We start from the raw sequence: 17941 nt of genomic DNA on the forward strand, positions 1-17941 counted from the left end.
CAGTAAAAACAGCTTCACATCCTGTCTGTTGATGACACAAACTTAGGATTTGTGGGCCAATGAGTCACTGGCAAATTTTGCAATGCAACACGGACTCATAAAGATCCTCCGTAAAAAAATCTTCCTTCTTGCTTGCGTGATGCCTTTGTTGTGGTGCAATTTTGGAATTTAATCAGCACTGAAGTTGCACTAAAATTGAGGACTGAGGCCTGTCATGTTTCCAAATTGTCATTTCATGTGCCATTTTCACTCAGAAAATACTTTGGGGGAGGGGGGGGGGGGTGCATTAATGGGCTAAACACTCAATGCACAGAAAACTTAAACAATGCCGTGACAAATACTCTGAAAAATGTACTACATTATTGTGGTTATGAGTCATACACAAACTGACGAATTGCTCTTTTCCAGTTATCCACAAAAATGTGTTACCACTCCGAATGAAATGTTATTGTGAAATATATCTGTCTTCCGTCATTGTGTTCCTGCATCAACAAGGATCACACAACCATGAGAGTTAAACAGAACTCTGCATTTTTAATATCAGTCAAGTACAGAATGTTCCAGAACACTGCTTTGACAACTTATTTCCATTAAGATAATCTGTTTCTTCCGTTCCATTAAGAAAATCTGTTTCTTCCGCTAGATTAAAAACAACCATGGATCTGTACAATTCACATCCATCAGATAAATTTAGAATGTGCAAGTCATTTCACCAAAGAATAAAACAACAACTCTGACTGTGCTTTACTTAATGGCTTGATGACAGGAAACAGAAGATCACAAATTTAAGAAACATCATATTGTACCAAGTCTAATCCAAATTTGCATTTAACTCTGGCTGCTTGACTGTACAATTCGTTTGAAGTGGAGGTGCAGACAGAGATCATTCAGCCAATGAGTTATTTGAACTCTTACTCTGAGAGGCTTGAACTGATAGGCTGGCTGTAAACTGACAAGTGCGAAAGCCGATGCGATCAAACAGCAAGACAGTTGTATTTCTATTTACCGACCAATGGCTGTCTTCATTGTGTTGTTAAAGACCAACCAGTTTAAAGGCTCTGTTCCTCAAGGAGAATACACACTTTACTTTCTTATCAGTGCGTATACTGCATACTGATCTGTGACTTTGTCGATGAAAGAAAACATAGTTAAAAAATTTTATGTGGAAAGAATGTAAATGTCTGTGTATTTAAAAAGGAGTAAGTGAGAATGACTGGAATCTGGACTGATTCCATCTGTATATGTGCTCCTTTTCTCATTTGTTCATGTTAGGCTTTGCAAAATGTGTTTCCCCTTGTTTGTCTTAAGTGCCTGTAACTTCTAATCCTGCTAAACAACACATAGTTCCACAAATGAATGATTAAAATAAGCAAGACACATCCATATGTGAGAACAAAATATATTGATATACATCCTTTCCTTTAGGACACCGGGTCCTTTTCATTGTTATGATAAGTTAATTGTACATATAAATTACTGCTGCTGCTCAAAGTAGTTAAATATATCGCACCAAGGTCGTTTTAAGTGTTTAGAGAAAATCAAAAAATGAAAAGGATTTCCTTGATTTCAGAAGCGGTGAGTCAAAAGGAAACTTGAAACTACATTTTTCCAGTTTCCAGGATCTAATGCACAAGTTAAACACCCTAAATGTATGTTTCCTTCAGATGTATATATTGGCAGTGAGGTAGGAAGAGCTACTGTACATTAAGATGTTAATCCTTACACCTCCTCTTTCGATGTAGCAGGAATAAGGAAAACAAATTACACAGACTTGTTGGATTATCTAATTGTATAACATTAATTCAACTGCACCTGCAGTTGCTAATTTTCCTTCCCCAATGTATATTTATATAATATTGCTTAGAGTAATGCTACATTTTATAAATACACCCTAATCTCTCAATTTATGCTTCTATAATATGCATGTACATATAAACAGAGCAGTCCGATCTGTAAAAGGAGGGCTTGCTATCCACTAAAGATGTTGATCTTTATCCATGATTTTTAAAGTCACACTTTGAAATGCGTTTCAAGTTTCTGGTGTGGACCAGCTGAGTCCAGTGTCTTATCCGTCAATGGGCCGAATCATCAGGCGGACCGACTTCATTGAGTAGAAGCCTCCGCCGTAATCTGCCCAAAAGATCCCATCCTGGAATTTGCTTCTGTAGACACCTCCGCTGTACCATACGCCATTCAGATTGGCTTGGCCGCAAGCGTTGTACCACCATCCTCCTTTGTGGAAATGGGCACAGTTTCCTGCAAGGGGACGATGATATTGTTGGCTGTGATATGTACTAGGTAAAGAACGGCATTTAAAGATGAGCTGTTGAATAAATACCTGAGAAGGCGTCCTTGTCTCTATCGAGAGTAGTGAATTGTTTGCCGTTGTGGCTGCTGAGGGAGTCGCCAGCATTGCCTCGATATGTGCCCAATCTCAGACGGTAGCCCTCGCTCTCAGGCTCCAGGTGGAAGCTACTGTACTGAGCATACACCTTCTTATCCATCCAGTCCTCTAGTTCCACCTGAAGCTTGTAATCGCCCTGACGTCCCAGCTTGTAAATACCCTCCAGACCGAGCCAGTACTCCCCATCTGTGTTGCCAAATCCGCTCTGGAAAACAAAAACAAAAAATTCAAATGACTGTTTCCGAGAAATGAGAGCAAATTGTGTGCATGTTTTGGCTGGAGTAGTTCAGGCAACACTTTTCTGGTTGTCACAGTAACAGAGGCTCCAGTCAATTATTTTTGCATGCAAAAGATTAATTTCTGCAAATAGTCCTCAGAAATCTAGTCCAGTAAACCACATGGACCTCGTCAATAACAAACAGGAAAGCTGGCTTGGCGCTTTGTGTTGACTAACCATGAACAATCTGGCCGTGTGCCTCCAGAACATTTAATTCAGTAGAGATGGTTGAGGTCTGCGATTGTGGATTAATGAAGTCGGCCAACGTTTGATGAATAATGGGGAGTTTTTGATAGACCCCTCCCCTCTTGGATTGTGTGTGTCTACATATGCGCGCGCACACTTGTTGTGGCTTTGGAGGCGAGCACAGCGGCGACTCAATGTCAAAGAGCGCAATTTAACTCCCAATTAGACATTATTTTGTTGAATGAAGCAGTGAATGGCCAACCAAAGCTTGCCGCAGTGACATACTCCACCTATTCCTCGCGTATCTTTGATGAGAGGGCCCACGTGTAGTGGTATACACTCAGCCAACCAGCAATCCGTCCAGGAAAGCACTGCAGTAGTAGCGGTTTTGGAAAGGAAAAAAAAACCCTACAGATTGAGCTGTGGAACATACTTTTCCATTGGGCCAGATAATGTTTCATAATGGAAATCGCAAACTAAAAACCCACTGATGAATAACACTGCTGACGCAGCATAATATTTTACAATGAAAACACAAGGATTCTGACCTATAGGAAATAGTCCCCCCCAAAAGGTTCCTCTTAGTCATATAAAAGGCAGCACAGCACTGTTATCTCTGGCTGAAACCCTCTGAGGTTGAGGAAACACCAGGAGTCAGCGTAATCACCTTGTAATTTTCCCAGTTCCTGAAGAAGTTAACAGAGCCGTCTTTCCTGCTGAGAATCACAGTCCAGCCTCCGTTGTCCATGTCTTGTTCACACCAGACCTGCATGGACTTCTCCGCCTCGTCAGGTTTGATCAGGTACATGCCGCTGGTGACGTGGCCGGCCTCTTGAGCCTCCAGGCAGTCTCGGAATGGACCTTTAGGGAAAGACAGTTACAACGTTAAAATCATTCAAATCTGTCTGTTGGTCTGTCTGTCTTCTACTGTGAGATGGTCAATCAGTGTAAGAATCTAGCTGGTGCATATGCTCTCTATCCTGTCCTGCTATGATTGCATGTTTAAATTGGAAATATTGTTTATCCAGTATGAGTCATATTCACAACTACCAATGGACAGTCCAGACCAAGTGAACATGAAAAAAGTTCACAATATGGACGTCCCTTATGAGATAAAATCCCATTGGGATTTCAAATGAGGTGGTGTCTTCTACACAGGGCCATCCATTTGCACTGGGAGGCAGTCTAAATACAAGTATCGCTGCCACCCGTCCAAAGCCAAATGGATTGGAAACCTATCACAGTATTGAGCATTATGAGTTCCAGCTGAACCATCTAACCATCTGTCTATATTCTATACAAAGTGAGGTACAAGTACCACCAGTGGTATTTGGTAGGTAAAAGACTGACTAAATTAAATGCTCAAACATTGTTGTTATTGTTGTTGTTGTTGTTTTTTTTAATCCAGTAACATTCATTGATCAAGTACAGTTCAGTTGTAAACCAATTCAGGGTATACCCCACCTACTGCCCATAGTTGGCTGGGATTGGCTCCAGCACCCCTGTGACCCTCGCGAGGATAATTGGCGCGGAAAATGAATAAATAAATGAATTCAGTTGTATTCAATTTAAATCACAAAATATTCATATTTATGTAAAACAGTCTCTTTTCAAATATTACACTAGAGTATTTTAACTATTGACCCCTACTGACGCCAATAGACTTCGAATTAATTAGAAATACAGGAACTGTCAGGGAGTGCTTATGTTTCAGTTTCACTGACAGTATTTGTTCAGTATTTGCCAGTTTGTTCCATCCAAATAGATTGGACGTCTAGCCCCGTCAATGGCAGCCAATAGTTTGGCAACCTGATATTGGTACATCGGAGAGTCACGTAGAGTGGTATGAAAAAGTATCTGAACCTTTTGGAATTTCTCACATTTCTGCATAAAATCACCATCAAATGTGATCTGATCTTTGTCAGGACATGTTATATAAGGGGGGAGGAGATGTGACATATTTATGTCACACTGCTGTTGCCATAGTGTGCACTTCCTGTGGGTGTGGTATTACAGTATAAAAAGGAATCTCTGTTATGTCTCTGTGATATATATGATGAGAAGCACACTGAATAAAGAAGTGTTGTTCCATTCAAGTCTCGGCCTTACATGTACTTAGATCAGGGAAGTACATAACAAAAGGTCTACAAATGGACAGAGTTTGGCACTGTTGCTTCTCTCCCAAGGAGTGGCCGTCCACCAAAGATGACGCCAATAGTTCAGCGCATAATACTCAGAGAGTTAAAAAAGAACCCTAGAGTGTCTACTAAAGACTTACTGAAATCACTGGCACAATCCAATATATATGTGCAAACATCAACTATATGTAAAATAGTAGATGTGTCAAACTATTGCCAAGAATCGTGTTCATGGGAGGACTCCATGGAGGAAGCCAATGCCTTAAAAAAAAAAAAAAAAAAACATTGTTGCTCGTTTAATGTTCACAAAAAGGCCCTTGGACACCACAGAAGTTTTGGCAAAATATTTTGTGGACTGATGAAACCAAAGTTGAACTGTTTGGGAGTAACACAACGTCATATGTGGAAGAAAAATGGAACAGCTCACCAACATCAATACCTCATCCTCACCGTCAAGCATGGTGGAAGGAGCATCATGATTTGGGGCTGTTTTGCTTCCTCAGGGCTTGGACAAATTGCAATCATTAATGGAAGAATTAATTTGAAAGCTTATCAGGATGTTTTGCAGGAAAAACTGAGGCCGTCTGTCAGACAGTAGAAGCTAAAAAGAGGAGGGATGCTGCAACAAGACAATGACCCAAAACACAAAAGTAAGTAAAATTAAGGATGATTTCAGACAAACAAAATGCACGTTCTGGAGTGACCAAGTCAAAGTGGGGCTATCTCCGTCAAAGCTGACCAAGTGGAAACACAAAGACAAAGAGCTTTTTCCATTGAAAATAGTTGTGAACAAATGCTTAAATTCCTGAGTTCTTCATAGATATGGATGTAAAACAGTTTCGATTCTTAGTTAAAAGCAAAAAAAAAAAAAAAAAAAAAACGTGAAGGTGGCATATGTAAACAAAGAGCTTTTCCCGTAGAAAATTCTTGTGAATAAACGCTTAAATCCCTGAAATCTTGATAGATATGGATGTAAAACAGTCTCGATTCTTGGTTAAAAGCAAAAAAAAATAAAAAATAAAATAAAAACAATAAAAAATAAAAAGCGTGCAGTTAGCATTTATTTTACGTAAATTTTGCGAACTATGAGGCTAGTCAGTCAGTCAGTAAGGAAATTAGCGGCTGCCATATGAAAACAAAGAACTTTGTCCGTTGAAAATTCTTGAGAATAAATGCTTAAATCCCTGAATTCTTTATAGATATGAACGTAAAACAGTCTCGATTCTTGGTTCAAAGCAAAAAAAAAAAAAAAAAAACGTGCAGGTAGCATTTATTTTACTTTTTTAAAATATTATTATTATTTAAATATTCCGAAGTATAATGCCAATGCTGTAACAGATAATTTCTCCTATTGATTTTTTCTCGACGTTTCAAAATGCATGCATGGTACGAAAAATATAATAATTACCTTGAATCCTCAAACAAATCACTCCTGACACAGTCCTTCCTGTTTGTATGCAGTACAGCTTACGTACTTTTTAAGTACAGCATTAGACCGCTGCATATGACCGATTGCTAATGAATGAAGCGGAGTGTTGGATGCCCCCCTTCGGGAATGTGCCATGTCAATACATTATACGGGCTATGGCCAGACATCCCAGGAATCTGACTAAACTACAGCAGTTTTGTAGAGAAGAATGGGCCAAGATAGGTCCTGATCGATGTGCCAGACTGATCTGCAGCCACAGGAAGCGTTTGGTTGAATTTATTCCTGCCAAAGGGAGGGCCCACAAAATATTAAATGTGATGGTTTGCCTACTAATTTTTCCCCCTTCTGTCATTGTTTGCATACTATCCTCATTAGAATATGAAAACCTAAAAATGTTTGAGTGTTTTTTTTTTTCATCTGTGTGATTTTGACAACGATCAGATCACATTTGATTGTGATTTTATGCAGAAATGTGAGAAATTCCAAAAGGTTCAAATACTTTTTCATACTACTGTATTCTTTGAGGTGGTACTCGCTACAAAATGTTTGAGAACCTCTGTTCCATATTATCACTGTTACTGGCATTGTAACAAACTGAAATACTATACTCATTTGCTGGAATAATTTAAACAAGATGGAATCTTTTGCTACAACTGTGAATTAGGCAGAGTGTAATTTGTTTACCTGTGTAGTTACTGCAGCTACTACACAATTCTGCGTTTTGTTTATGTTTAGGATTTTCTTTCAATTGTATATCTCAAGTGAAGTTTACAAAGAATCATTCAGAATCAGCTGCACCACTAAACAAGCTTTTACTTGGGTAAAACACTTTTTATGAGGTTCAATGCAAAACATTGCCTTTTGTTGACATCTGGTCAGCAAAACGGGCTCTCACAGCCTGAGTAATTGAAAACATAGTTGTCAAGGTCTGCTCAATGATTGTCTGGGAAAAGTAGAGGAAAGAGGGGCTAATTAGGTCACTTAATTAATTAGTTACCCTAATTCCTTCCTTAACTACTGTATACACTCTGCTATTCATCAAGAAGATTCCCTTATGGCTCAGAATTTTCAATTACAATCACGTGTGTCACACTCGACAGTAAAGCAAACCCTATGCAACTAATGATATAATAGCAGCTCAAAGATAAAGCCTATATTCACTTTTCTTCATGGAGTAGTTTATGAAATATTAAGCACTGGATTTGGTATCCCAGAGGCACTTAGTGGTTTGAGCCTATCATGCCAGTCTTGGGTTTGGTCCATGTCTGCAATGCAATGGAACAGTCTTGAAAAGGATCATTTCCATATACAGCCCTACAGAAACCTTACACACTTTATTATTCTTGGGTGAGGGGGAGCCAAATGTGCGAGGAATTTCTGTTGATGAGCAAAATCGGCCTGGTGAGGTTTCTCTTTGCTTTGCTTTAAGTCCCCAGTCTCACTTTAGACATGACAGCATTTTTGTTTCCATACTGGTATTTACGCTTTCTGTTGAGCAAGTAGTCCAACTGTAGCTGAATTTGCAGATCTTTAACCTTTGAAAATGGGGCCACCAGACCACCTGCAGCTGAAATTAAAGTAAGCATGCATAATTTTGTTATGGTTGACGTGCAAAGAGGTGAATGTTGCATAAATTAATGAATAAATCTATAAGAATGTTCACTTTTGTGCTATAACAGTCATTTGTAATGCTTGTTAAATGTTCCTACATTTCCATCGTTAAGATCCTCACCGTAAGAAATTACGCATCCTGCAAATTATAGGGATTAAAAAGGCTTGAAAATGTTACACATTTTATTCTATGCAAATAACAAGATACTTCCTTCAGGTATTCAGTTTCTTTTTTTTAATTTAAGAGAAGGAAAATAGTATTTCCGAAGGAGTGTTTTTGTGGACCTTGAAAATTTAAAACAAATGTTTACAGATGGATTAAAATTTAGTATTTGCTTGACGACAGTTTGAAGTTAATAAGTTATTTAAAACGCCAATACTTTGTAGCGAAAAAAAAAAATCTATACCATAATTTTAGCACTATAAAGCGCATCTGACTATAAGCCGCCACCCACCAAATGTGACCCGAAAACGGCATTTGTTCATAGATAAACCGCACTGGACTATAAGCCGCAGCTGTCCTCACTGTATTATGGTATATTTGAAACAAAAGATATTAACTGGTAACACTTCATTGGACAGTGGAATCATATGAAGTAGACCAAAAGAACCACCACGAAGCTTTGAACCAACTGGCTGCAAAGCTTCATTGCTTCAAGAAGCGTCATTTGGCCATCACTGCTCCCTTGGAGGAGACAGTCAACTTTTTCGGCCACCTGCTGTCAAAACCTTTGTTGTCCAGAAAGCATGCAATGCAGCGCTACAGATGTAAATGACAATCAAAATGCATGTTCTGTGCTAATTATTTATCCAGTTACTGTTTCAGTTGTTTAATTTCTAGTTATGGTATTTGGTAACACTTTATTTGACAGTGGCGCCATTAGACTGCCATCAGACAATCATAATTATGACATGACACCGTCATAAGCATGAATGAATGCTTATAACAGATGTCATTTAGTGTTATTCAGCAAATTAACTCACTTTTGATTGGATGTAAAAGATCCGGGCTAGACATACTGTAAATGGACTTGGTGACAAAATTTGCCGCATGACACTTAATGACGTCTGTCATAAACATTTATTAATGCCCATGACAGTATCATTTCATTATTATGACGGTCTTATGACGCTGCTGTTAAATAAAGCGTTACCAAATACCATAACAAGCAATTAAGGAAATAATTGGAACAGCAACTGAATAAATACAGTAATTAGCACAGAACATGAATTTTGATTGTTATTTACATCTGTAGTGCTGAAATGTATGCCAGGAGGCATGTGTTGCCTATTAACCCAAATAATTCAACAAATAAGACGCACTGGACTATAAGCCGCAGGGTTCAAAATGAAGGGGAAAAAGTAGAGGCTTATAGTCCGAAAATTAGGGTATATATATTTTGATTTGTGAAGAGTTAGACCAAATGTAACAAAGTTGTTGCTTTTTCGTTTTGGTTGTATTTATTAATTAGCAATTTGGTGTAGCAACCAAATAATCATTATCCTCAAAACGCATTGGGTCATTAAGCTCATTCCCCGTCCCCAAAGTTTTGTGCAAATCAATTTAGAATTTTGGACAGTTTTGGAAGTTTTGGACATGCAAAAGCTACAAACAGTTGCTTTGGAGTCACGTGGGCCTAATGCGGTACTGTTGGATATGATCATCACTTATGAAACACTGACAGTGTGTACTAACTCACCTTCAGCACTAAAGTTAGTCTGAGGATGTTTCTGAACTTCCAGAGTACCGTCGGTTGGTGACGGCCCAGAGCGAGAACCCCTTTCACGGACGAATCCTCCGCTATTGTCCCCTCGGATCTCGTTGGTAATACGTGGGACGTTAACCGGAATGTTCTCAGGCACCACGTGCACCATTGGAGGGCCCAGCGGTGGCGGCTCTTGTCTGCGATCCTGCATCTTCATGCAACTTTCTTCCAGAGCGCCAATCACCACCGACTGGTTGTTCACCATTGCCGAGAGGGCAGCGTATTTGGCCTCCAGTTCCTTGTAACGAGAGGTCAGTCGCAGCGACTCTGCGGTGGCATTAAGGATCCGTGTCTCCAACTGAGCCAGCTCTAATGAGTTGTCCCTCTTCCTGATGATTTCGTGCAGCAGCTGCATGTAGAGCTGGGTTACCCTGGAATTCATGTTCCTGCTCTCTTTTCTCAGCAGCTTCATCTCATTCACCAGGTTGCCGTCTACATCCACTACTAGTTTTAGCGTCTCCATCTCCCTCCTTTGCTTTGAGAGAAGATCACGCACCGCCGCCACATCGAGGCGAGTCACCCGGTCTCTGTCTGGGACGGGACCACTGGCTGCACAGATGGGGCCTGTGATCTTCTGCTCCGGAACTAGGAAGGTGTAAGAGCACCTCGAGTTGTCTCCGTTGGCCTCTGGAGCTCTTCGTGCCCGGGAGAGGAGGGGATTTGGAATGAGCGCTTCACTGGTGCTCCAGAGAGACAGACCAAACAAAGTAAAGAAGCTCCACATTCCAGGTCCCATTGTTCTTTCTTTCTTGATTTATCAACATAAACAAATATTTCTGTGAAGACAAAGATGAGAAAAGAACATTTTTCTTAGAGCAGTGGTTCTCAGACTAGCACCAACCCCCCAAAAATAGCAGTACAACTACCAATAAAATGACCAACATTAACACATTCACTGCCACTGACAAGTATAGTCGTCAATTTACAGGATGGGTGTGTAGGTACGGATCTGAGATCGACCCATTTTCCGAATGCCATTTCATAGGTTTCTGGGAGGACTGGTTTCATTTTATAAACCGTATCAATGTTCTCCTGCTAATAATGAAACACAAGAAAAAGGTAGAAAAAAGCCTAAATGAAGGAAGTGGGTCTATTATTCCATTAAGTAAATTTAATTTATAGCAATAGAACAGATCCTTAAAAATCTGCCAACATTCTCTAAAAAGGCTGGCAAAATGTGGTTGGATGACCTGAAAACGGTCCACAGTGAAAGAGTTAAAATGCAGGCGCGTGGTAGGCTTGAATAGTTATGGAAAAAAAAAATGAAAAAGGCTGAATTCCTGAAGTATTAACATTAGAACAAAACGGATATAATTTCCCAACAATCAAGTCCAAACTGCTTTTCAAAAACCCCAAATTGCACATGATGAATACTATCAACTATTAGAAAATATTACCACAGAAAGTGTGACATTAAAGGGGGGTGTCTGGATTTACTGGAATAAAGTGAAAATATTACAAGAAAAAAAAATTGTAGACTGACAATTTTCAGGCCGAGATGACGAGACGGACTCAGTGGCGGAGTACTGGCAACAAAAACTTTATTAAGAAAACAAAGGTTCTTCCGCTGGCATGCGGGGATGAGGAAAAGTACAAACATAAAACACTCCAAACGGATGAAAAAGCCAAGACAACTAAGATCAAAACTTGCAAACGCAAAGCACTCCAAATGGAGGATAAAATCTAGACAACTATGATTGCTAAAAAATTAGGCTGACATGATCACATGGGTAGTGAGACAATTTGGCACAAGACAAGGGAGATGCAGAATATTTATACACAAGAGATAATGGGGAACAGGTGGAAACAATAGGTGATTAGGTGACAATAGGAAGGGCAAGTGTACAGACACAAGGTGGGTGAAGAAGAGAAGAAAACAAAAGAAAACAGTAAACGACATGACACAACTCGCCCATGACGTGACAATGATGGAATATAAGAAATGTCCCAAAAATGAATGACAAGCGCAAAAAAGAAAACCAAAACATACAACAATAAACATTTTATTTTACCTGAAACCATACTTAATTAATTAACATAATCAAAATAAAATAAAACATGTCTTTTTTAGGACTAACATTGAAGTGTTAAAAGCAAAAACTTGACAATTATAGAGGGAAAAAAAACTACCAAGGAAATGAGTCAGCACAAGTAGATCAAAGTTTGACGGAAAAAAAAAAAACTGTCCATATTCAACTGAAATGCACGTGTGTATTGAGTCATAAGCGCACCACCAGAGAGAGCCCATAGTCTACTCAGTCAGAACACACTTTGATAGTCACCAACTTTAAGGTATTCTGAATTTATAGTAAAGGAATTACAGCTTGTTGCTCACATTGTCCTTATACTGTATAGACAAGTTTCCGAGGTACTTCCACTTTACTTCCGTATGTCTGCCCACAACGTCCGCTTTCATTTTTTTTACCATTGACTTCAATGGCGCTGGAGTGGCATGAATCACTAAAAACCCTGAAAAAACACGATTTGGAAATACCGCATCCTTCTGCCATCTCGACATGGGAAGACAACACAAAGAAGTGGCCGAGGGTGACCACAAGTAAAATATTATCGTATTTTATTGACTCTATGGCAGTGGATGGAAACGACGTTAGGAACCTGAAAAGCTCCAAGGCATTCCAGTACCTGCACAGCCACAAAGTTGGATGTGTCCTCATATACAAACACAGGAATTTTGTCTTCATGAATGCGGATGTAGAACAAAGCCAGTGCCTGAACTCTCCGTACCACAAACCATAGGTTCTGGTAATACCGGAGGGAGACGCCGAAACTGCAGGCTGTACATGTATCGCGGGTCCCGGGCGTTCGTGTAGTCATTCTACCCCTGTGTTATGGAAGGTATGTGCTCCAAAAATACGAAACCTAAAATCTGGTACATGGTTGCCCTTGCTATTTATATTAAGGTGATAATGGTACTTATGAAGTTTAATAATTTTTCCTACAACTACTGCTGCTGCTGCTAGCCTGTTGCTAATCAGTTCGTGTAGATGGCACAATTATGATAACGCAGAAACGCAAGTGTTACAAGTTTTTTATTCGTTTGTTTACGGGTGGAAAACGCTGTTAGGCAAGGGAAGATAAGTTGATGTGCCTCACAGCAACACTTACTGTACGTTGATGGACATATATCGAGACTACGTCGTTACACCCAGGGGAGGCTGAGAGGCTGGGGCTGGTGGATCACCTCGCGGCAGACCGCCAGCTCGATCCCGAGATCAAACTATGGGCTTTTTAACTGCAGCAACTTTAAGATACACTATTGGAGCTGCAATTACTGAGGACAGCAGGAGAAAGCCCGTCTGGAGGCCATAATGTCGGGAGAAAGTTTGGCTAGGCTCCGGAGCTCTGCTGTGTGATATCACATTTTCGTATGCCATTTTTCCTATAATTTTATTAATTGTGATTTATTGACCTGTTTTGTACAGTACATGCTCCAATCTCTTAAATAAAACAAGAAATGGAATCATGTTGTCCAAATGTTTTATTGCGATCAATATCTTCAATGAAAAAGAACAACATACTATTTTTGTTTGTATGTACATACCTTGTAATATTTCCTTGTAACAACAAAATCCGTGTCAGCCCTTCTGCATTCGGCAAATGTAATATAATTTGTAATTTCACCTCATTTGGTCACTCAAATGGCCGGCGTATCAACACGTCAACACAGGCTCACAGGTTGTTATAATCTTGTCCACGAATGATCGACAAAGTGATAAGTACAATAATACAATCTCATCTATGTCTCATCTACGTCGTGCTGAATCCATTGTGGGAGATACCCTGGGTTCCTTTGGCTTGATTTCGCAGTTTTAATTTCGTCAACACACTGCTAACTTCAACCGCAACTCATGAGGTTTTTTCTAAACCGAAAGTTTGAGGCAGACATTGTCCAAGATGGCAACGCTCAGGAAACATGTCTATATGATGTCATTCAGTCCCAAAGGCACTGGTTGCTATTTATAACATTCTTATAAATATTCAAGCTGTTTACTTTCCATACAAAGCCTCATATTTTGCAAATACAGCGGGATACTTTCCAAACTGCTAATAATGAATGACTTCGCAATACACATCCAGTTTTTTTCCATTTACCGTAATTTTCGCACTAAGGCGCCCCTGACTATAAGCCGCTACCCACTAAATTTGGCACGAAAATGGCATTTGTTCATAGATAAGCCACACTGGACTATAAGCCGCAGCTGTTGTCACTGCATTATGGGATGTTTACACCAAAAGATATTAACCAGTAACACTTTATTTGACAGCAGCATTATACAACTGTCATAAGGCCAAATGAACCACCATTTTTGAACCAACTGGCCGCAAAACCTCATTGTTTCAAGAAGCTTCATTTGTCCATCACTGCTCCCTTAGGGGAGACAGTCAACCTCTGCTGCCACCTGCTGTCAAAACTGTTGTTGTCCAACATGCCTCCTAGAATGCATTGCAGCACTACAGATGTCAACAGCAATCAAAATTCATGTTCTGTGCTAATTATTTCTTTGGTGACTGTTCCAGTTGTTTTATTAATTGCCAGTTATGGTATTTCGTAACACTTTATTTGGTAGTGGCGCAATATGACTGTCATTAGACAATCATAATGATGACATGACACTGTCATGAGCATTTATGAACGCTTATAACAGATGTCATTTATTGTTATCTGGCAAATTATCTCTCTTTTGAATGGATGTAAAAGATCCAAGCTGGACATTGGAGTTAGTGACATAATTTGGCAGGTGACAGTTAATAACTTCTGTCATAAGCGTTCAGTAATCTCTATGATAGTGTCATGTCGTAATTATGACTGTCTTATGACAGTGTTATGACGCCGCTGTCAAATAAAGTGTTACCTATTAAGAGAAATACATCAACAAATAAGCCGCACTTGACTATAAGCCGCAGGATTCAAAATGAAGGTTAAAAGTAGCGGCTTATAGTCCGAAAATTACGGTACATTGTTAACATAAAAACCGAAACATAATACTTATTTTTATATAATAATCACAAAGCCAGTCATGTAAAAATCAAGCTCAGCCTCAATAACGTAGTTTGGACTTCTGTCGAAGTCATCAAAAAAGGGCCCTTGGAAATATGGGCCCTATGATTCTCTTGTGGTTGAGTTAGAGACACGCCACCCACCCACCAAAATGGTCAAGAATCATATTTTCAGTGCATTTTCTTGTGGCTTCTCTTTAATTATAGCCCTTCATCAGTATCAGGTGTCGGGGTGTGTGCGAGTTTTGGATCTGTTTTTAACACATTTTACCTGCACCACCATTATGAGAAAAAAAAAAAAAACCATGAAACTCGGTCTCTTACAGTACATTACAATACATTTATTGGGCTACGTGTTTTTCCGTCTTGGCTATTCCCAATCTGAAAATCTGAATTTGTGAGCGAAATAGAGGAAATTGATGGGTTTCAGAAGCAGCGGGGGGAGGAGGAAAGACTGATTTATGAGTGCTGCGTTATTGAGTCGACTTTTGGCAGGAGCGCGTGTGTTCTTTGCTTCTTATTGGTTTTGACAGGATATCAAATGGAGAAGAAGCGGGTGACGTTCAACTATGCGAAAGTAAAAATGTTTCTGACTTGGCTCTGTGAGTTGGGCTAATGGAACGCCAGCTTTGAGCTGATTTTGGCACGGCGGGCCACATCCATCCAGAAGGCCGTCTGGGGTCTATATGGCCAAGGTGATAAAGTGAAGGCATTGAAGGCTCGCTGTACGACCTACTTTTTAATGGAGCTCCTCCAAATGTGCCAAACAAGAAGTTATCAAAAATGCCCAAAAGAAGTGAAATAAATGAGCTGGAGACACAGACAGAAGGGTTGCTTGGATCATTCCTGTGGTCACCACTTGATGTGTACTGATGAGTCTGCACCACAGCAAATGGGAGTGATCCCAAAGCATTACAGAAGCTCAAACTGCTGCTCAGGCAGAATAATACTCTTTTGTGGACATCACTGGAAAATTATGTTTTCGCGTGTGGTTTAAATCACAACAACTTAGTCGCAGAGGGAATGCGTCCACGCAAATGTACACAGATTTTAAACAACTCCCCGTGGCTGTCATATATGGTAAACAATATTCTGCTTGTTGTATGACATTATAAACCATCTGAGGGGAAAGGAAAAGACACTTTGTGGAAAATGGGCCGTGTGTCAGAGCTCAGAAACGCCTTGGCACTGTCAGTCTGTTAATTTCACCCGCAGGGTACTTTTCCTGTCTTTTTGCAATCATCTCTCGCCCCCACAATCTGAGCTCCTAATATGAATCTTGCGAGGAGCCTGTAGCCTGACAGGAGAGACGGAGTTTACAGAGTGGCTACTCAGCCGTCGTTGGCGATCTTTACGTAAAAAGCCTTCTCGCCTCTGCAGTTTTTACCTTTCATTTTTGCCAGCTATCAATCTAGTATTGCAAATAAACATGCCAAACTTTCCAAACTTGCTTCTCACTGACCACTGGCTGACTCCATTGAGCTCCGACAGTGATGACCCCTGAGCTAATTGCGGCAAACGTGTGGCACTAAATATGACTTTCCAGAGAATTCCGTTTTTCACATCCATCTGTCTGAGGTTACTGACTGCGCCAGTTCTCCCATAGGTTTTTTTTTTTTTTTTTCTTGGAACAGACGGATCTAATCAGGGTCTGTTTGGGTCCTGAGGGATGACATATGAGCTCTGTACATACTGTTTATGATGAGAGGGCCATGAGGAGACATGCAGAAAATTGTTGAAATAAGACTTTTGAAAGACTTAGTTAATAGCGGTGACTAAAGAATGTCAATATGGATTATTTCCATTCCTTTTCCTTTTAGAATGACCTCTTACCTCTCTTGGTTGTCAGCGGTCCAGTAGAAGCTGGTTGAAGGATCCAGATCTTATTTGCGTGGAGTTGTCCTACCCTCCATGCTCTCCTGACGCTCCCTGAGTCTTTGCTCTCATTGAGAATGAAGGCCTGCTCCCAGCCGACCCGGCCCGGTAGGAGAACACTAGAGGGTGGTCCATGTGCAAAAAAGAGGGAGGCTGATGCTTTGGTTTCCTCAGTAGTCACAGGGAAGAGGAGGCTTGGCCCTGCCTTCTTGTGCTGATATCATGTCAAGTTTTATAGCAAATTAGCCCCTCCTCCGCAAGAAGTTTGTCCATATTGTCTGACTTCTCACCTAATTGAATGTACGATGTTGACAGTCCAGTAGCTTGAGGATAGTCCGTTTTGGATCTTATTCTGTGTGTCCTGTGGCGGCCCAAAACGCAATCGGCAGCTGTGTTTATACGCTCATGAGGACAATGTGTGGCAGGACTCCCCTTCGGCTCACTGTTTTGAAAGGGGAAGGAAGCTCAGGCTTTGATGAATTGGGCTTGCTCTGCATGGGGAGATGTACTTAACCATGTGGGAGGACAGCTTTGCTTATGATATTCAAGACAGGATGTTTTTATTTTTCTAGTGTGTGAGAGCGTGACGTGTGGGCTCTGGTGCGTGACCCCAAAAAAGTGGTTGTACTTGTGATTGAGAATGCTCTTCACATGGTGAACGGATAAGTATACTGAATGTCTGCCTTAGAAATGCATCAGACATCTATCGCTGTCAATGGCAGACAATGAGTTTAGATGGACAGATGTATGCAAGTACAGGGATAATGTGCGGTTGCCACACGCGCGGCAAAGCCTGAGCCAAGATTCAAAATCTAAATATTTCTATTCTTACTAATATTTAATTGAAAATGAAATCAAATGTTGTTATTCAAGATGTATTTGTCTATCTCAATGTTTGATCAATTTAGTTTTTGTGAGCAATTCAATAAAAATAGCTGTAACATACAGTGATCCCTCAATACTTTGCGCTTCAAACTTCGCGCCCTCAGTCCATCGCGTTTTTTTTTAAATTAAAAAAAAAGAGACTTGCTGTCCCAAGCCGATCGCGTTGTCTCACTCTCGCTCCTTCCCCCCTCCCTCCCCTTATATATATATATATATATATATATATATATATATATATATATATATATATATATATATATATATATATATATATATATATATATATATATATATATATATATATATACATACATATACATACATACATACATACATACATACATACAGTGG

General features: G+C 40.0%; 1 protein-coding gene across 3 annotated transcripts; it reads right to left on the reverse strand.

Annotated features, from left to right (window-relative positions):
• Positions 1-508: 508 nt before the first annotated feature.
• Positions 509-17177, reverse strand: LOC130930428 (angiopoietin-related protein 1-like). 3 transcript variants are annotated; one of them, XM_057858391.1, is made up of 6 exons: positions 16664-17177; positions 9746-10587; positions 7918-8001; positions 3535-3728; positions 2339-2609; positions 509-2256 (listed from the first exon to the last, which is right to left on the reverse strand). In XM_057858391.1, the coding sequence occupies exons 2-6, from the start codon at positions 10545-10547 to the stop codon at positions 2066-2068; spliced, it is 1542 nt and encodes a 513-aa protein (XP_057714374.1). In that variant the 5' UTR covers positions 10548-10587; positions 16664-17177; the 3' UTR covers positions 509-2065. The 3 variants fall into 3 exon arrangements, with proteins under 3 accessions (XP_057714374.1, XP_057714375.1, XP_057714376.1); XM_057858392.1 differs by lacking the exon at positions 16664-17177 and adding an exon at positions 13374-13703; XM_057858393.1 differs by lacking the exon at positions 7918-8001 and having other exon boundaries at positions 16664-17169.
• Positions 17178-17941: the final 764 nt, after the last annotated feature.

The sequence above is a fragment of the Corythoichthys intestinalis genome, chromosome 14 (genome assembly GCF_030265065.1).
Source record: "Corythoichthys intestinalis isolate RoL2023-P3 chromosome 14, ASM3026506v1, whole genome shotgun sequence".
In the NCBI taxonomy this organism is placed as follows: Eukaryota; Metazoa; Chordata; class Actinopteri; order Syngnathiformes; family Syngnathidae; genus Corythoichthys; species Corythoichthys intestinalis.

What these genes read in the sequence shown, in the direction of transcription:
- LOC130930428 (XM_057858391.1), bottom strand. Translation starts at nt 10,547, where the DNA reads ATGGGACCTGGAATGTGGAGCTTCTTTACTTTGTTTGGTCTGTCTCTC. An exon ending in CTACTTGCTCAACAGAAAGC is followed by an intron (nt 3,729 to 7,917) that starts GTAAATACCAGT and finishes CTTTCCCTAAAG; the next exon opens with GTCCATTCCGAGACTGCCTG. An exon ending in GGAACTGGGAAAATTACAAG is followed by an intron (nt 2,610 to 3,534) that starts GTGATTACGCTG and finishes TTTGTTTTCCAG; the next exon opens with AGCGGATTTGGCAACACAGA.